Here is a 16143-nt window from a genome sequence, read left to right as displayed (position 1 = left end):
ATTGGAAAAAACTGGAATTATCCTGTGAAGTATAACATACACTCTTCAAACCATCCGTTCTATTTTTGTACATAACATTTTTCACTGATTTTAATTAAAATATCTGTCAAATGCTCCAGTTGAAGAATAATCAGTTTGTCTTGTCATTTAATTAGACATTTTACCCATTAAAATGTGGGTACTTCAACTTGTGACATGACTGATTACACATACTACTGCCCTTGATCCCTGCTCTAGGTTTTAGTTTATGTCAAGGTATGGGTCATTTAATCTATGACTTGTTTTCTTACACTTTTGTGAATAATCAAGTAAGTTTCTATATTTAAGTTGAATATCTTCACAATTATATTGACAGTCATTTATCACAAAGTACCAATGAGCATAAGTTGAAATCACCTCTGTGACTACCTACCTCCCTTAATGATACTAGATCTGAAGATATACATCATATATACATGTTTCATCTCTTCTTTTTCCTTGTTTTGTAGTCTAAACCCTACCCATGAGTGATGTCATCCCATATATGTTATTCTGTCTAATTTCAGTGAGCCTGATCCCCTCCATTATACTATAAGTAATGATGAAAATATTATATTTATAAAAATTAGATTTTGTAAGTTTGATTTAAAAAATCTTTATATGAGAAAGCTATGTTCCATAAATTAATAACAAAATATGGTTTATTTAGTTTGTGGAACTTGGGCCTTGTGCATGGATGAATTCTCAGCCTTGGGTCACATTTTCATACACATAACATATATGTGTATATCTATATGCATATGTGTGCACATATGTATATACAAACATATACACATACACACATGCATATATATGCCAAAGCAGTAAAAAAATAGTGAAGAGAGATTCTATCACTGGAGCTTCTTTCATTGCCATAGCATTTCTCATGTAGTACAAATATTTGAATCCTAGCAATGGACACACCTTACCCTTTAAACTATCTCTTCAACCTTTGAAATAACTTTTTTTAAAGATTTTATTTATTTATGAGAAAGATAGGAGAGAGAAAGAACCAGACATCACTCTGGCACATGTGCTGCTGGGGATTGAACTTGGGACCTTACACTTGAGAGTCCAATGCTTTATCACTGCACCACCTCCCGGACCACTGAAATAACTTTTAACTGAGAATTCTACTGAAATAATATATATTTTCTTTAAGGTTCAAGAGAGATCTGCTTCTAAGCCTGGCAGACAGGGCCATGCACACCGTGTCACATTCTCTCCTAGGTATGTGTCTCTGACTTCTTCATATAAATGATTCATGATTTACTATCACATAGAAAACTAAAGTTTGCTGTTCTTAACATGGAGTTCTCAGTGAAGTCAAAACTAGTTTTTTTTGTAGATGTATAGGACATCAGTTGAAATTCTATAAGAGTGCTATAACATTGATTGATTGCACTAATATTACTGACATTTTTAAACTTCAGTATCACTGAATTGAGGGATTATTGATTTACATGAGTGTTCTTACAAGGGTATAGTGACCAGCCTCATCATCAGTGATATCATTGGTCTATATCTAAATTAACAACTATCAATTAACAAGATATCCCATATTTGGGCATATTACTGTCCCAGTATTATTTAACTTGCTAATCAACTGATAAACAACCATTGTTAAAAGAAACAGCAGTGTATTATTTAATAGTTTTCAATTAGTAATTTTTGATAAAAATAAGTAAAATTCCACATATATCATGTACTTCAGTTTAACATTTTATCGTTGGTTTGTGTAACATGCACATACAAGCAGTCCCTAACTTCAGAAACAAATGCATAGAATCACCAAGTCTAAAATGACCCATAGGAAAAATCAAGGCCCTAGTTAATTATTATTTATGATATTGATGGCAGTCTCCTCGTGTATTAATGACTATGTTTATGTGTATGTTTAAAGTTTGGTAAACAGTAGCTTTAAGGCTAAATTCTTACTAGTCAAAGATAAATGAAAAAGGTTTTCAACGTAATTCTCATAAAGATAAAAATTAACTTACATTTAAAGTCTGAGGTAAAAATTAGTTAACAATCAATATATTTCAACTAAGTTGGTCTAAACAAAAGGTTAAATAGACTTGTTGATATGTAAAACACTACCTTCTCTATTAGAAATGGTAGATCGCACAATGGCTATGCTAATTATTCTCATGCCTGAGGTTTCCTCTCCGGCCCACACCTAGGGTGTGTCTCCATCTTGAATGGGTGTAACAAAAGGTTAAAAGACGTTGTTGATATGTAAAAGTCTCAAATTCCTTCTCTATTAGAAATGTTAGATCGTGCAGTAGATATGCTAATAACAAGTTTTGTTTCATAGTAAGTAAGTTGCAGCCAGCTGCCTTTGGGACCCTAGGCCGTTCCCCGCCCCCATGCAAATGCCCGTCGAGGCAAGTAGCCCCCCAGAGGCAAGAAATGTTTTTTTTTTCAGATATGGCCCCCTCAGGCCTTCCCTTGGCAACATGCTGGTTTTGGTTATATATGTTTCTGTTCACCCCACACCCTTGATACTATAGTCATTTAGTTAAAAAGAAAAGGGGGAATTGTCGTATGCTTTACATTGGCTTGTTCTAGCCCTCCCCCTCCAAGAGAATTGGATGAGTCCTGTTAATTTCGCGGGCCTGCTTGGCCCCGCCCCAAGGGACCCTGGGAGAGGGTTCCGGAGTCCGAGAGTTCCTGAGTTCCCCAGTGACAGAGTTCCTGAGTTCCGGAGTTCGAGAGTGCGAGAGTGCGAGAGTTTCAGAGTTCGAGAGTAAGAGAGAGGGTTCCTGAGTTCGAGAGTGCCAGAGTTCCTGAGTTCCTGAGTTCGAGAGTTTCAGGGTTACAGAGTAAGAGAGAGTGCCAGAGAGACAGAGTTCCTGAGTTCCTGAGTTCGAGAGAAAAGAGAGTTCCTGAGTTCGAGAGTTTCAGGGTTACAGAGTAAGAGAGAGTGCCAGAGAGACAGAGTTCCTGGGTTCCTGAGTTCCAGAGAAAAAGAGAGAGTGCTTGCGCCGCCGCAAAGAGACAGCAGAGTTCTGTTTGGTGATTAGTTTGTCTTAGTTTGTGAATCGTTGTTCCTGAATAAAGAAATACAGCTTCCCTGCCCAGCCACTGTCTCCGCGTCTCTGTTCACCACCGTGAAGCAAGCCAGCCCGGCTAGAGCCTCCGAAAATTTTAACAACAAATGTCTAATCTTTGTAATATTGGAGATCTTCACCAATAGTAAAAGATCGAGTTTTATATATTAGATATTGCATTCAATATGATATAGTTGAAATCCATATTTTAATACATATTGTCCTTGAATATCATACATTTCAATCCCATCTCACAATAAAAAGAACCTATTCAATGTTCATTCACATATATATTCATTAAATATTGAGCACTAACTGTAGTTCAAAATAGAGAACCACATGCAAATCCCTGTCTCATCATTTTTAAAACCTCAGTATTTATGCTCTCAGATTTAACTATTTTGCAGAAATTTTGAAAAATTTGAAATTGGAAAAGTGAAATTGAGAATTTTCTTTTTTTGTATATGAAATTTTTATATAGAAACTATCAGACTGTAATTGGATGTTTATATTACAAAAGGAGTTTCAACTTATGAACAGTAAATATATTAAATTTAGATATGATTCAATTAATTAAACAAAATAAAACATATTTTTCCTGAAATTTGGAGCGATAGGAAATGGTTTTGTCATAGTCCTAAATCAATAACCAAGTATAGAACTAAGACAAAAATTATCAATACTGATTCAAAGTAATTTTCTTTTTTAAAAATTATTATTTATGTATTTTAGATGGATACAGAGAGAAATTGAGAGAAAAGGGGGATAAACAGAGGAGTAGAGAGCAAGATATCTGCAGCACTGTTTTACGATTTGTGAAGTTTTCCCCCTCCAGGTGGGGATTGAGGACTTGAACCCAAGTCCTTTAAGAACTGTAATATGTGTGTTGTACCAGGTGTACCACCATCTGGTCCCTGAAAGGAACTTTCTTTTTTTTTAAATTTTTTATTTAAGAAAGGATTAATGAACAAAAACATAAGGTAGGAGGGGTACAAATCCACACAATTCCCACCACCCACTCTCCATAACCCAACCCCTCCCATGAGAGTTTTCCCATTCTCTAGCCCTCTGGGAGCATGGAACCAGGGTCGTTGAGGGTTGCAGAAGGTAGAAGGTCTGGCTTCTGTAGTTGCTTCCCCGCTGAACATGGGCGTTGACTGGTCGGTCCATACTCCCAGTCTGTCTCTATCTTTCCCTAGTAAGGTGTGTCTCTGGGGAAGCTGAGCTCCAGGACACATTGGTGGGGTCTTCAATCCAGGGAAGCCTGGCCAGCATCCTGGTGGCATCTGGAACCTGGTGATTGAAAAGAGAGTTAACATACGAAGCCAAACAATTTGTTGAGCAATCATGGATCGCAAGCTTGGAATAGTGGAGAGAAAGTGTTAGGGAGGTACTCACTGCAAACTCTAGTGTACTTCTGCTTTCAGGTATATATTTTGCAGTAGTTTATGGATACGTGAGAACATAAGCTCTCTCTCACAGAAACTGGTGTATATCTAGGTTATGGGACTTTGTTAGAAAGTGAACTACCTGAGATGAAATTAGAGTGTACTATAAAAGGAAAGGTCTCACCCGAGTAATGAAGCTGAAGGGTTGTCATTCCACACGTGAAGTCTCTGGACACAGTCTGAGGTGAAGCATGTTGAGGTGGCAATGGTTGCGTTGGTTAGGCTGTGATCGGCGGATGCAATATTATTTGGTTTGGATTGGGAGATGCATACGGGAAAGTGGGCCCTATCCAAGGGTTCCAGGACTGGGAGAAGTAGGGGCTCTATAGTGGAGATGTGAGGTTCCTGCTATCTTAGGGTTCAAAAAGACAATCTTTAGTTAATGTTATCATCACATTATTTGGTAATTGGGTTAACTTTGAAAAGTCCTTTTGTTATGGTTTGCTGTACAGTATCCAGTATCTTGTATATAGCTGTGCTATTGGATGCTTCTAATCTGCTTGGTCTAGGCTTTTGAGAGAGTCCGCATATCAAATACACAGCCTATATATTAAAAAGATTCCGTTTGTGTTTTGAGAAACTTTGAGACATACAATTGATATTCCCCCTCTCATACTAATTAACTACTGATTTATATGTCTACATTTTACTAGGAGTGTACATAAACACCATTCCCACCACCAAAGGACTGTGACCCATCCCTCCCGCCCACTCCCACCCCCCACTGGCCCAGGAAGCTGCATGTCTACCCCTCACCACTGGGTTTTTACTTTGGTTCCCTACTTACAATTTGATCCATCAGACAAGAAACTAATCAACAAAATATATAAAGAGCTCAGCAAACTTAGCACCAAAAAAGCAAATTACCCCATCCAAAAATGGACAGAGGATATGAACAAAACATTCACCTCAGAGGAGATCCAAAAGGCTAACAAACATATGAAAAACTGCTCTAGGTCACTGATTGTCAGAGAAATGCAAATTAAGACAACACTAAGATACCACCTCACTCCTGTAAGAATGGCATACATCAAAAAGGACAGCAGCAACAAATGCTGGAGAGGATGTGGGGACAGAGGAACCCTTTTACATTGCTGGTGGGAATGTAAATTGGTACAGCCTCTGTGGAGAGCAGTCTGGAAAACTCTCAGAAGGCTAGACATGGACCTTCCATATGATCCAGTAATTCCTCTCCTGGGGTTATACCCCAAGGATTCCATAACACCCAAACAAAAAGAGGTGTGTACTCCTATGTTCATAGCAGCACAATTCATAACAGCTAAAACCTGGAAGCAACCCAGGTGCCCAACAACAGATGAGTGACTGAGAAAGCTGTGGTATATATACACAATGGAATACTATGCAGCTATCAAGAACAATGAACCCACCTTCTCTGACCCATCTTGGACAGAGCTAGAGGAATTATGTTAAATGAACTAAGTCAGAAAGATAAAGATGAGTATGGGATGATCCCACTCATCAACATAATTTGACTAAGAAGATCTGAAAGGGAAACTAAAAAATGAAAGGAACTTTCTAAATACTCTCTGATCTTGAATAGGAAGAACTAAACTGGCCTACCTACCCACTCTTCTATTTAAAAAAGGGACTGGCCATTTCAAAACATGAGTGCCAAGCACTGGAAATCAAGATAGCTGCAGGATATTTTATATAGCAAACATTTAAATTTTGTAATGGTAAAAGCTATTATAACATTATTTGTATTGTGTTTGTGGAAGTGGCAAAGTGATTAGCATTCAGGGCTTATACTACATAGGCCTTCTAGCTGGTGTCCAGTACTACTTATGCTAGAGTCTTTCTCTGATCTCTCCCACTGTCTCTGTCTTGAAATTGAATAAATCTCTAAGACTATTTTCACTGCTTTGTTACCATAATAGTAATAGTAACAATAAATGAAAATAGTTCAAATAAAGCTTATAGAATATTTAAAAAATAAATATGACATGTGAAGGAAACATTTTTATATTTTGGAAATTGTCTCTCTGAGATAAAAAAAAAAGGTTTGAGAGGAGTATTGGAAAGTATTGAACTCTTTGAAAATCTGTGTATAATTATATACTTTAAGTTTTTTGGATCATGATAGTGAGCTGTGAATTCTCTTTATGAATATTAAGACATGATATGTAATTTTCTATTTCCATTAGTGTTCCTCAGGAACCTCTTTTGGGACAAGCTCAGAAGCCCAGTGACATCAGACAAAGGAGCTTACACAATCCTCAAAATTGTCCAGAAACATCAGGTGACTCAAAAGCGTAAAATTTCAAAAGACAAAACACAGATTTAGTGTTTCACAGTTTTAGGACAGATGTCAGGGAAGAATTTCAACAAGGAATAAAAAGTATTAGGTCCATTACAATCCATTGTGGGGAAAGGTAAAGCTTTCAGGTCCTGGGGTCCTGGTGCATGATGGTGGAGGAGGACCTTGGCTGTGGGGTGATAATATGTTGCAGAAAATTTATGCACGTAACAATAACTATATTTACTGTAAATCATTATACCCCTCCAATAAAAAGAAAGAAAAATAGTAGGTTCAAGTAGGATTAAAAGCAAAGGCCATTATATTTGGCAATTGGATAGTCAATAGTGACTTTTGGAAAAAAAAAAAAGGATAAAGTATTTTTTTCTTTTTTTAATTTTTTTTATTTAAGAAAGGATAAATTAACAAATCCATAGGGTAGGAGGGGTACAACTCCACACAATTCCCACTACCCAATATCCATATCCCACCCCCTCCCCTGATAGCTTTCCCATTCTCTAGCCCTCTGGGAGCATGGACCCAGGGTCATTGTGGGTTGCAGAAGGTGGAAGGTCTGGCTTCTGTAATTGCTTCCCCGCTGAACATGGACATTGACTGGTTGGTCCATACTCCCAGTCTGCCTCTCTCTTTCCCTAGTAGGGTGGGTCTCTGGGGAAGCAGAGCTCCAGGACACATTGGTGGGGTCTTCAGTCCAGGGAAGCCTGGCCGGCATCCTGATGGCATCTGGAACCTGGTGGCTGAAAAGAGAGTTAACATACAAGAGCCAGACAAATTGTTGAGCAATCATGGACCCAAAGCTTGGAATAGTGGAGAGGAAGTGTTAGGTGGTTACTCACTGCAAACTCTAGTGTACTTCTGCTTTCAGGTATATATTTTGCAATAGTTTATGGATACGTGTGAACATATGCTCTCTCTCACAGAAACTGGTGTATATCTAGGTTTTGGGTCTTTGTTAGAAAGTGAACCACCTGGGATGTAATTAGAGAATACTATGTAAGGAAAGGTCTCACCTGAGTAATGAAGCCGAAGGGTTGTCATTCCACACGTGAAGTCTCTGGACACAGTCTGAGCTGAAGCATGTTGAGGTGGCAATCGTTGTGTGTGATTTTTCTTAAGATTCTACTTTTAGTTGGGTAGTAGCCAGTGTTATTAATTCATGTGTTTTTGACATTCCACAGAATCTTCTTCTGAGGAAGCGAGTCCTGTGGTTGGAAGGAGGTCTCAGTCATCGCCTCCCTATTCTACAATCGATCAGAAGCTTCTTGTTGATGTTCATGTATGTTATAATTATACACTAATATCTATTATTTTAAACTTTTCAATTACTTCTGGCTTTCAATTTTTTATCTCCATGAAAAAGCCAAAAATTTAATTTTTTAAATTAACCTTTCAAAATGAATTATATTTCAATGTAATTACTTTTATAATTACCTCTAATCTGAAAATTTTGGTATATGATAGTTGGATCTACATCAATCTAAATTTTAGGAGCACTTTTGAGATACATTTTGACCACCATACTCTTGTATGGAATTGTACCCCTCTTACCCCATAATCTTGTCAATCAGTATTAAATCACCAATTAAAACAGTACAACCTGACCCATATAGAGCTAGAACTGGGAAATTGATCTATCAGCTTTTAAAGCTATGTGTTAATCCTTCTATCAGATAATAAAATTAAAGGAAATAAGTAACAATAGAGCACCAAATCATCTGTTCTACTCTCCAGTCTCACAACTCTACCCCTCAGTAGATAAAGAAGAGTCATAAAGAACAAGAGTTCTACCCATGTGATCCAAAATATGTTCATAGAGAACAAAGTTCTCCCCATGTGATCCAAAAATAAGTTTAATGAGCACAGTCTGAGCCCTGTACTTTTGTATCTTATATTCACACACAAAAATATTGGGCTCTTTCTACTGATAGCAAGTCAAAAAAAAAAAAAAAAAACTCTATTTCCACAGAAAATGTATCTTAAATTATTATCAGCTTGGAAGCTTTCCAAGATAAAAGAAAATGAGAAACTACTAGAAACTACATTAAACTCTCTTGTACACATAGGTTCCAGATGGATTTAAAGTAGGAAAAATATCACCCCCTGTTTACTTGACAAATGAATGGGTGGGTTATAATGCTCTCTCTGAAATCTTCCGGAATGATTGGCTAACTCCTGCACCTGTAAGACGGTCACCTGAAGAAGATGGAGATTATGTGGAACTCTATGATGCCTGTGCTTATCCTGATGGTGGTGATAATGATTCTAATGATGTTTATGAAGATACTTATGATCATCACAATGGCAATCATGACCTCGACAACCAGGGTGATCAAGCTAATGCTGTTTATGAAGCTCGTGGTGATTACCACAATACTGAAGCTATTGATGATGAAGGAAACAATCATGATGGTGTCCCTGGCTGGCCAAGGTTTGTTTTTCTGTATTACTTGCACTAGTCATGTTTTTATAAATTCAGAAATATTTGCATCTTTGGCTAAGTTATACATTGCGATGTGTATTTCCAGTTATGACAATTAAATGGTACTTGAATACTGGTAAGTGACTGATTTTCAAGAATGAACTTTGAATTGTTCTAATACATAAAGCTTTTTTTAAACAATGGTTTTCTTTCTTACGTTCTTTCTTTCTTTCTCTCTTTCTTTCTCTCTCTTTCTTTCTTTCTTTTTTATGAGACCAGAGCACTACTCAGTTCTGGGTGACGGTCTCAATATAGACTTTTCATTAGATAAGTCACCTTCCAGCACCAACAGATTTGGTTTTAGATTTGGTTTACCCAAAATGCATATGCTTACTGGTACCTGCTATGCAAAAATCATTGAAATATTTCACGAAATTTGATGTTCTAAATAATTCATTAAACAACCACTTAAGTTTAATGAGATATGCATTACTACTTGTAGTAGTAGTTAAGCAATTAATGTGATTCTGCAGCAAAACAGTCATTACACATGCTAGAAAATCAAGGCATGGGGATTGGTCATGGCACACCTGGTTGAGTGCACATGTTAAAATATGCAAGGGACCATGTTCAATCCCCTGGTCCCCACTTTCAGGGGGAAAGCTTCATGAGTAGTGAAGCAGGATTACAGGTTTATTTCACTCTCCTTCCCTGCCTCACCCTTCTCTCCTGATTTATCTATGTCTCTATCCAATACATGCCTTTTTGTGGCTTTATCTGGGCCTTTGTCCTGGTTTATTTCTCCAATGTTTCTTCTCAGTTTGACCATTATAATTGTTGTGTTATAGGACCCTGTCTCACTACTTTTCAATCCACTAATCACACTTGCCTGTATTTACTTGTGTCTAATTAAGATACTTAAGAGTTCACAGTTTTAAAGTTTAGCAGTTGTTTCTGTTATCTCAGTCCCTGAGGTGAAGCACAGTGGCTGCTAAACCTTCCTATTTTATTTAACTTCCCTGTATCCTATGGTTGCCTGAGATTTTTTTTTTTTAACTACAAGTATATTTTTTAGCTTAATCACTCACTCATGGCCAAGAGATAAAACAGTGTAGGGGAGCGATAGCACAGTGGTTATGCAAAGAGACTCCATGCCCCAAGGGTCCAATGTCCAGGGCCCAATCCCCACTCCATTTCCAGCCAGAGCCAAGGGAAGCAGCACTCTGTAGCCCTGTGTTTCTGAAGAAATCCTGATTTCTGAGGGAATTATTCACCTTTTTCCCAATTTATCAGGAGAATGATGTGAAAGAGCTTCTACTATATATATCCATACCTCTGTATGATTGATAGTATAGATTTTTTCATGAATCATTCAGCCAATTCTCTACTCCTCACCTCCATGCCATTATAGGGTTTCCCTGCTACTGTTCCAGACCCTGAGGGAAAACAACAGTGGAGACCCACAGTTGTAAATTGGTGTAGTTTAGGTGATCTTCTCCTCCCTGCAGCAGTCTTTTTATTAATAAAACTCAGACCAGAGGTGGTGCTTCAAGTGGAAAACTACCAGACTGGTACCAGCTGCTCTGAAGCTGCTCTGCTTCCCCATGAGTATCTTCTTAAGTCCCTCTCTGCCCATGAGCCACACATATTTGCACTCACTGGTAGCTTGGTGGGTTCCTGGAGTGATCCTAGTCTTACTTTGTTTCGTTCTCAGGTGATTCTTTTTGCTATTCCTAGTTGATTAGGGAGAGCAAATCACAGCTGTTGCTACTTCATAGTCATGACTCCAGAAGTCTCCCAAGTGTTCTTTAATAAAGAACACAAATTCCTTTGCAACTGCTGTCCAAATGAATTCAGGGAGTTGATCATGACTATGATGTATATTCAGTATTTAAGATTAGCATAACATAAAAGCATTTTAATCTATACCTTACCAGTAGAATTCACACTGAACAAAAATCATGGAGATGAAATTGCACATATGTATAAGAAGTCTCCTAGATGTATTATTTGCTGACTTTCAAATGTGTGTGTTTTATAACTTTCTATCATTTGAATTTTATTTTTTTTATCAGGCGGAGGTATGGCAGAGGTGGACGTAAGCAAGAAGGCAGAGATGAAAATGATAGAGGAGATGGAAACTTCAGAGGCTATGAGTATCGGAGAGCTTACGGAAAAAACGGGGCAAGTGCAGCCGGGGAAGGCAGTGAAGCTTTTGGAGACCATGGAGCTAATATAGGCAATGGGAGAAAAAGCAAGGAAGGTAAAGGTGGTAAGGTAGTCAGTGGAGCCAACGAGGAGATTGATACCCTTGAACTCAATGGGGAAGAAAATTACTCAGATACAGATGATCCAGTACTGGCACAGGCAGCATCCCAAGACTTTGGAGATCAGCAGGTAATACAACACAGAAAAAGAAAGTTGATTTCTCTCCCTGTGAATGTTTTTTTCTTAATGTGATGCTACATTTCCAGGCATTCCACATATACTTTAAACTTCTATGCCAAACATATTAAAACATATTTTGAAATACATTATTTTAATGAGAGATACAGATAGAAAGACACACAGAGACCGGAGCACTGCTCAACTCTGGTTTATGGTGGTGCTGGGGATTCAGCCTGAGACCTGAGAGCTTCAGGCATGAAAATATTTTTGCATAACCATTATGCTGTCTCCCCAGCTAGCCTTAAACATTTTTATTTTATTTACTTGTTTATTTTTTTATTATCATCAAGTTTTCACTTGGGCTCAGTGCTATCATTATGAATCCACCTCTCCTTACAGCCCTTTTGTCCTCCCTTCCCCCTTTCTGTTTTAATTTGACAGGACAGAGAGTAACTGAGGGGGGGGGGAGACAAACAGGGAGAGAGAAAGACAAACACTTGTATATATGAGGAGCAGGGGCTTGAGCCCAGGTCCTTGCCCATGGTAATATATTTACTTAACTGGGTGTGCTACCAACTGGCTCTCTTAAACATTTTTATTATAACTGGAGGTAGATCCTTGCTTCTGATGGTGTTTCTTCCAGGAAAAAGCATTGTTTTGTGCGCTTTTATTACTCAGAAACCATATGTCATTTAAATTTTTGTTTTATTTTGATATTTATTTTATTTGATGGCACAAAGAAAAGCTGAAGAGTGATAAAGGGAGGGAGGAAGAAAGAAAGAGATACCTAGATCACTGCTTTACCACTCATGAAACTTCTCCCTTATAAGTGAGATCTGGGTACTTGAACCCAGAACCTTTTGCTCAGTAACATGTGCACTCAACCACCTGTGTGCTCCACTGTCCAGTCCTCAATACATGTCTCTTAATCTGTGTATTTTTCTGGAACCTTTTTATTTTGTAAAAATATATAGCATACTATTTTCTATTTTAACTGTTTTAAAATAAACAATTCAGTGGTGTGTGGTTTATTCAAATAATATACAACCATTGCTGATTCACCATCCCAAATAATTAAGTATTATTGTTATTCCTGCCCCAGAAAACCTTTATTATGCTTTCTGTCTAGGTACCTTCTGTAAATAGAATCACAAAATATGTGTACTTTTGTGATTGAAAATGGCTTATTTCTCTTGGCATAATTATTTTCAAGATTAATTCATGTTATATCAGATATATCAGAATTGCTTTTCTTTTCAGCTTGTATAATATTACACATCATGATTATGTCACATTTTGCATGTTAATTCACTGATTTGTGGACATGAGTTGTTTTTATCTTTTGGATATCACGAATAATTCTGTTGTGAACATTAGTGTATAAGTACCTGTTGCTGACGTGCATATTTTCAATTTGGGTATGTGTCCCTAGCAGTGTAATTATGAGATGCAGAATTGCCATAGTGGAATTGGTATATAGTAGCTTAACTTTTGAGGAACTGTTAATACCTACAATTTAAACAGAAGTAACATCCTATGATTATCCAATGATTCTATTAGTCACAAAAGTATTTTAAAATAAGCATAAAATATTTAAATGGCTAGATCAGTAATTATAACCACAGAGGCTATTTCCTGGATTACATGGTATTTTGCCTAATTCTTGACATTTAGGAACTATTTGGATATCTAAAGAACACAGGTAAGATTACAGACAGGATAAAAGAAAGATCATAATGATTTAATTTCCTAGACGACTTTCCTGTCACATAATTTGACTTAGATCTTGTGATGTTCTTTTATGAATTTGTGTCCTTGTGCAAGCTGCTCCTTATATTAGCTCCCCCCTCATATTTTCTCTGATGAATCAGACAGAAATGCTTTATGAACCAAAAACTATATCATCTTTGATCTCAAAGCAATAATATGAATTCCCTCCTTTTGCTCAGTTTTATTTTTTATGGAACTGTGTTTTAATTATTTACTTGCTTGTGTTTCTCCTATACAAAAATGACGAACTCTTAAAGGATAGGTTCTATGTATAGTCCTCCTTCCTTGATGGCTCTTCTCTGTGTACTCGTCTAATCCCTGGATTCAGTCTAGCTGTTATTCTGTGATGAACAAACAATTATTATAGGAGAAATCAATGGAAGGAGAAAGAAAAATAAAGTAAAAGCAAAGAAGGTTGGAAATTCACTAGATGTTTCCAGTGTGAAAGCAGTAACAGTGGAAAAGTCTATCTATCATCTATCTGTCTCTTTGAGTATCTATCCATCATCCATCTGCCTACATATCTAATTACTATCTATCTCAATTAACTACATTTAAAAAATACTATATCCACATATTACTGCACCCCTGGATATCTCTACTTATGCCAGGGAGTGCTTTTGAGATGTGCAGACTGAGTGGATCCTTCTTTCATTTTTATTTTAATTTAATGTATTTATTTGACCATAGAAGTTCTCTTGGATGGCTATTAGTGGTGCTGAAGGTGGAGCCTGGAAATTCTCACATGCACTGCTGCTTGCCTACCTATTTGTCTTATTAATTTATTTTGAATTTTTGTTTTTACATACTACATTTTTAGTTTGAAAAGAAAGAAAAAAAAAAAACAGCTAGACTCTGGCAGGGAGCACAGTTTCTCAACGATTGGAATCACTTATCAGACTCAAAAGAAATACTGACCAACACACAAGTTTACAAAAACTGTTGATACGTTTTTCTTTTAATCAGGATCTTACATAAGTTCTGTCACATTTTTTAATATTGCGAGAGTTGAATGTTTTTCTGTAAGTTTATTGAAAGTGGCTATATTTTCAGTGAAGTATTTTTAGTCTATTTTGTTTTGGCTGATTTTGCATCTTTAGATTTGTCATTTGACCAAATGGCACTGATAGTCCCATAGTCGCATAACAGAGCTGAATGTAAGCTTGTAATCAAACACGTTTTGACTACAATCTCTTCTCCCTCTACTGATAAACTATGACCTGAGAGAAGTTGATTTGCCTAAGCATTAGTTTCCTTTTTAAGTGAAAGGTAGACCTTTCTATTTACTTTGGAAGTTGTTTGAAGTATTCACATTGATATGCAAATAAGCATAGCAGTGTTCAGTACACCATAGTTTTTTTAAAATGCCAGGCCCTTAAAGTGCCCAGGGGTGGCATATCCTGTAAAGTAAATGCAATGCCATGCCCAAGGACTGATATTCAACTTCCCAGGTCCCACCTGCAGGAGGGTACTTCAGGAGTGGTGGAGCAGTGCTTCAGATGTTTATTCTTCTGTCTCTCTATCTCTCTCTTTTTTAAATTTTATAAGTGATTTAACACTGATTTACATGTTAAAATTACATGTCAATAGGGGTATAGTTTCACACTATTCCCACTGACAGAGCTCTGAATCTTCTGTCTCCCCACTGCAAGTCACTGCAGTTCCCTTAAGGTTGCAGACATGGGCCAACCATCATCTCTACAACTCTCTGTCTACATTTATACATAATAGCCCCCTTTTTCTTCCAGATCCAATTCTCTGTTCCCCTCCAAGCCACTCATGACATCTATCTCTCTATTTGTGTCTCTCTCCCTCGATCAAAAAAAGGGGGGGGGAAGGACCATGGATGGGGAAGGTAGCATAATGGTTATGTAAAAAGACTCTCATGCTGAGGCTCTAAAGTACCAGGTTCAGTCCCTTGCACCAACATAAGCCAGAGCTGATTAACGCTCTGGTAAAAAAACAAACAAACAAACAAACAAACAAACAAACTCTTTTTTTGTGATCTGGGAGACGGTGCAGTGACTAAAGCATTGGATTCTCAACCATGAAGTCCTGAGTTCAGTCCCTGGCAGCACATGTGCCAGCGTGATGTCTGGTTCTTTCTCCCCTCCTATCTTTCTCATGAATAAATAAATTCTTTAAAAAATATGACGGTAGCATTTTGCAGGCACTAAGCCTCAGCATAAACTTGGTATAAAATTACAACTACAACAGCAGCAGCAACAGCAGCAACACTAATAATAATAATAATAATAATAATAATAATAATAATAATAATAATAATAATAATATGTCAGGTCTTTACATTGTAGAGTTAGGGGCATTAAGATCCTTCCTTTTTGCTCTAACATCAACTTCTCAAGGCAGGTTGTATTTCTTTCCTCTTATAACAACATTGAAGTCTTGTAAAATCGGTTTTATAAAAGTGCAGAATTTTGATGTGACAGATGTTGCATTCTTTCTCAAATGATGTTTAGCCATATTATACGTTTTCACCATTATTTTCCTAGTAAAGTTAATTTTTTAACTCTTTCAGGAACCAGGTGGCAGAAGTGAGGCCTCAAATGCTGTTACCTTGGGTGCTGCACTCTCAGCTTCTGATGATGAGAATGACATTATAGACATATCAGAAGCCTCAACAGAATCAGGATTTTCTGCCAGCTACTCATTTCCTTCCTATGGTTCTGAGACTGCAAATGCTGACTTTGCCAGTTCTATCTGTAAGTGGGTTTGATGTAATTTTCAAATGCTGCAGTCTTTCCATGC

The 16143-nt window shown here is 37.2% G+C and overlaps 1 protein-coding gene across 2 annotated transcripts in view; it reads left to right on the top strand.

Moving 5' to 3' along the window:
• The window catches only part of NRK (Nik related kinase), a 155573-nt gene that overhangs the window by 109828 nt on the left and 29602 nt on the right, over positions 1–16143 (top strand). For both annotated transcript variants that reach the window (XM_060182704.1, XM_016193796.2), the window contains exons 15-20: positions 1181–1248; positions 6685–6779; positions 7976–8073; positions 8861–9225; positions 11292–11613; positions 15914–16097. In XM_060182704.1, coding sequence (XP_060038687.1) covers positions 1181–1248; positions 6685–6779; positions 7976–8073; positions 8861–9225; positions 11292–11613; positions 15914–16097 — 1132 coding nt within the window. The remainder of the gene's footprint in view (positions 1–1180; positions 1249–6684; positions 6780–7975; positions 8074–8860; positions 9226–11291; positions 11614–15913; positions 16098–16143) is intronic.

This window comes from Erinaceus europaeus, chromosome X, assembly GCF_950295315.1.
Source record: "Erinaceus europaeus chromosome X, mEriEur2.1, whole genome shotgun sequence".
NCBI lineage: Eukaryota > Metazoa > Chordata > Mammalia > Eulipotyphla > Erinaceidae > Erinaceus > Erinaceus europaeus.
Note: the sequence above shows the minus strand (reverse complement) of the source record. Positions and strands in the feature narration are given on the sequence as shown.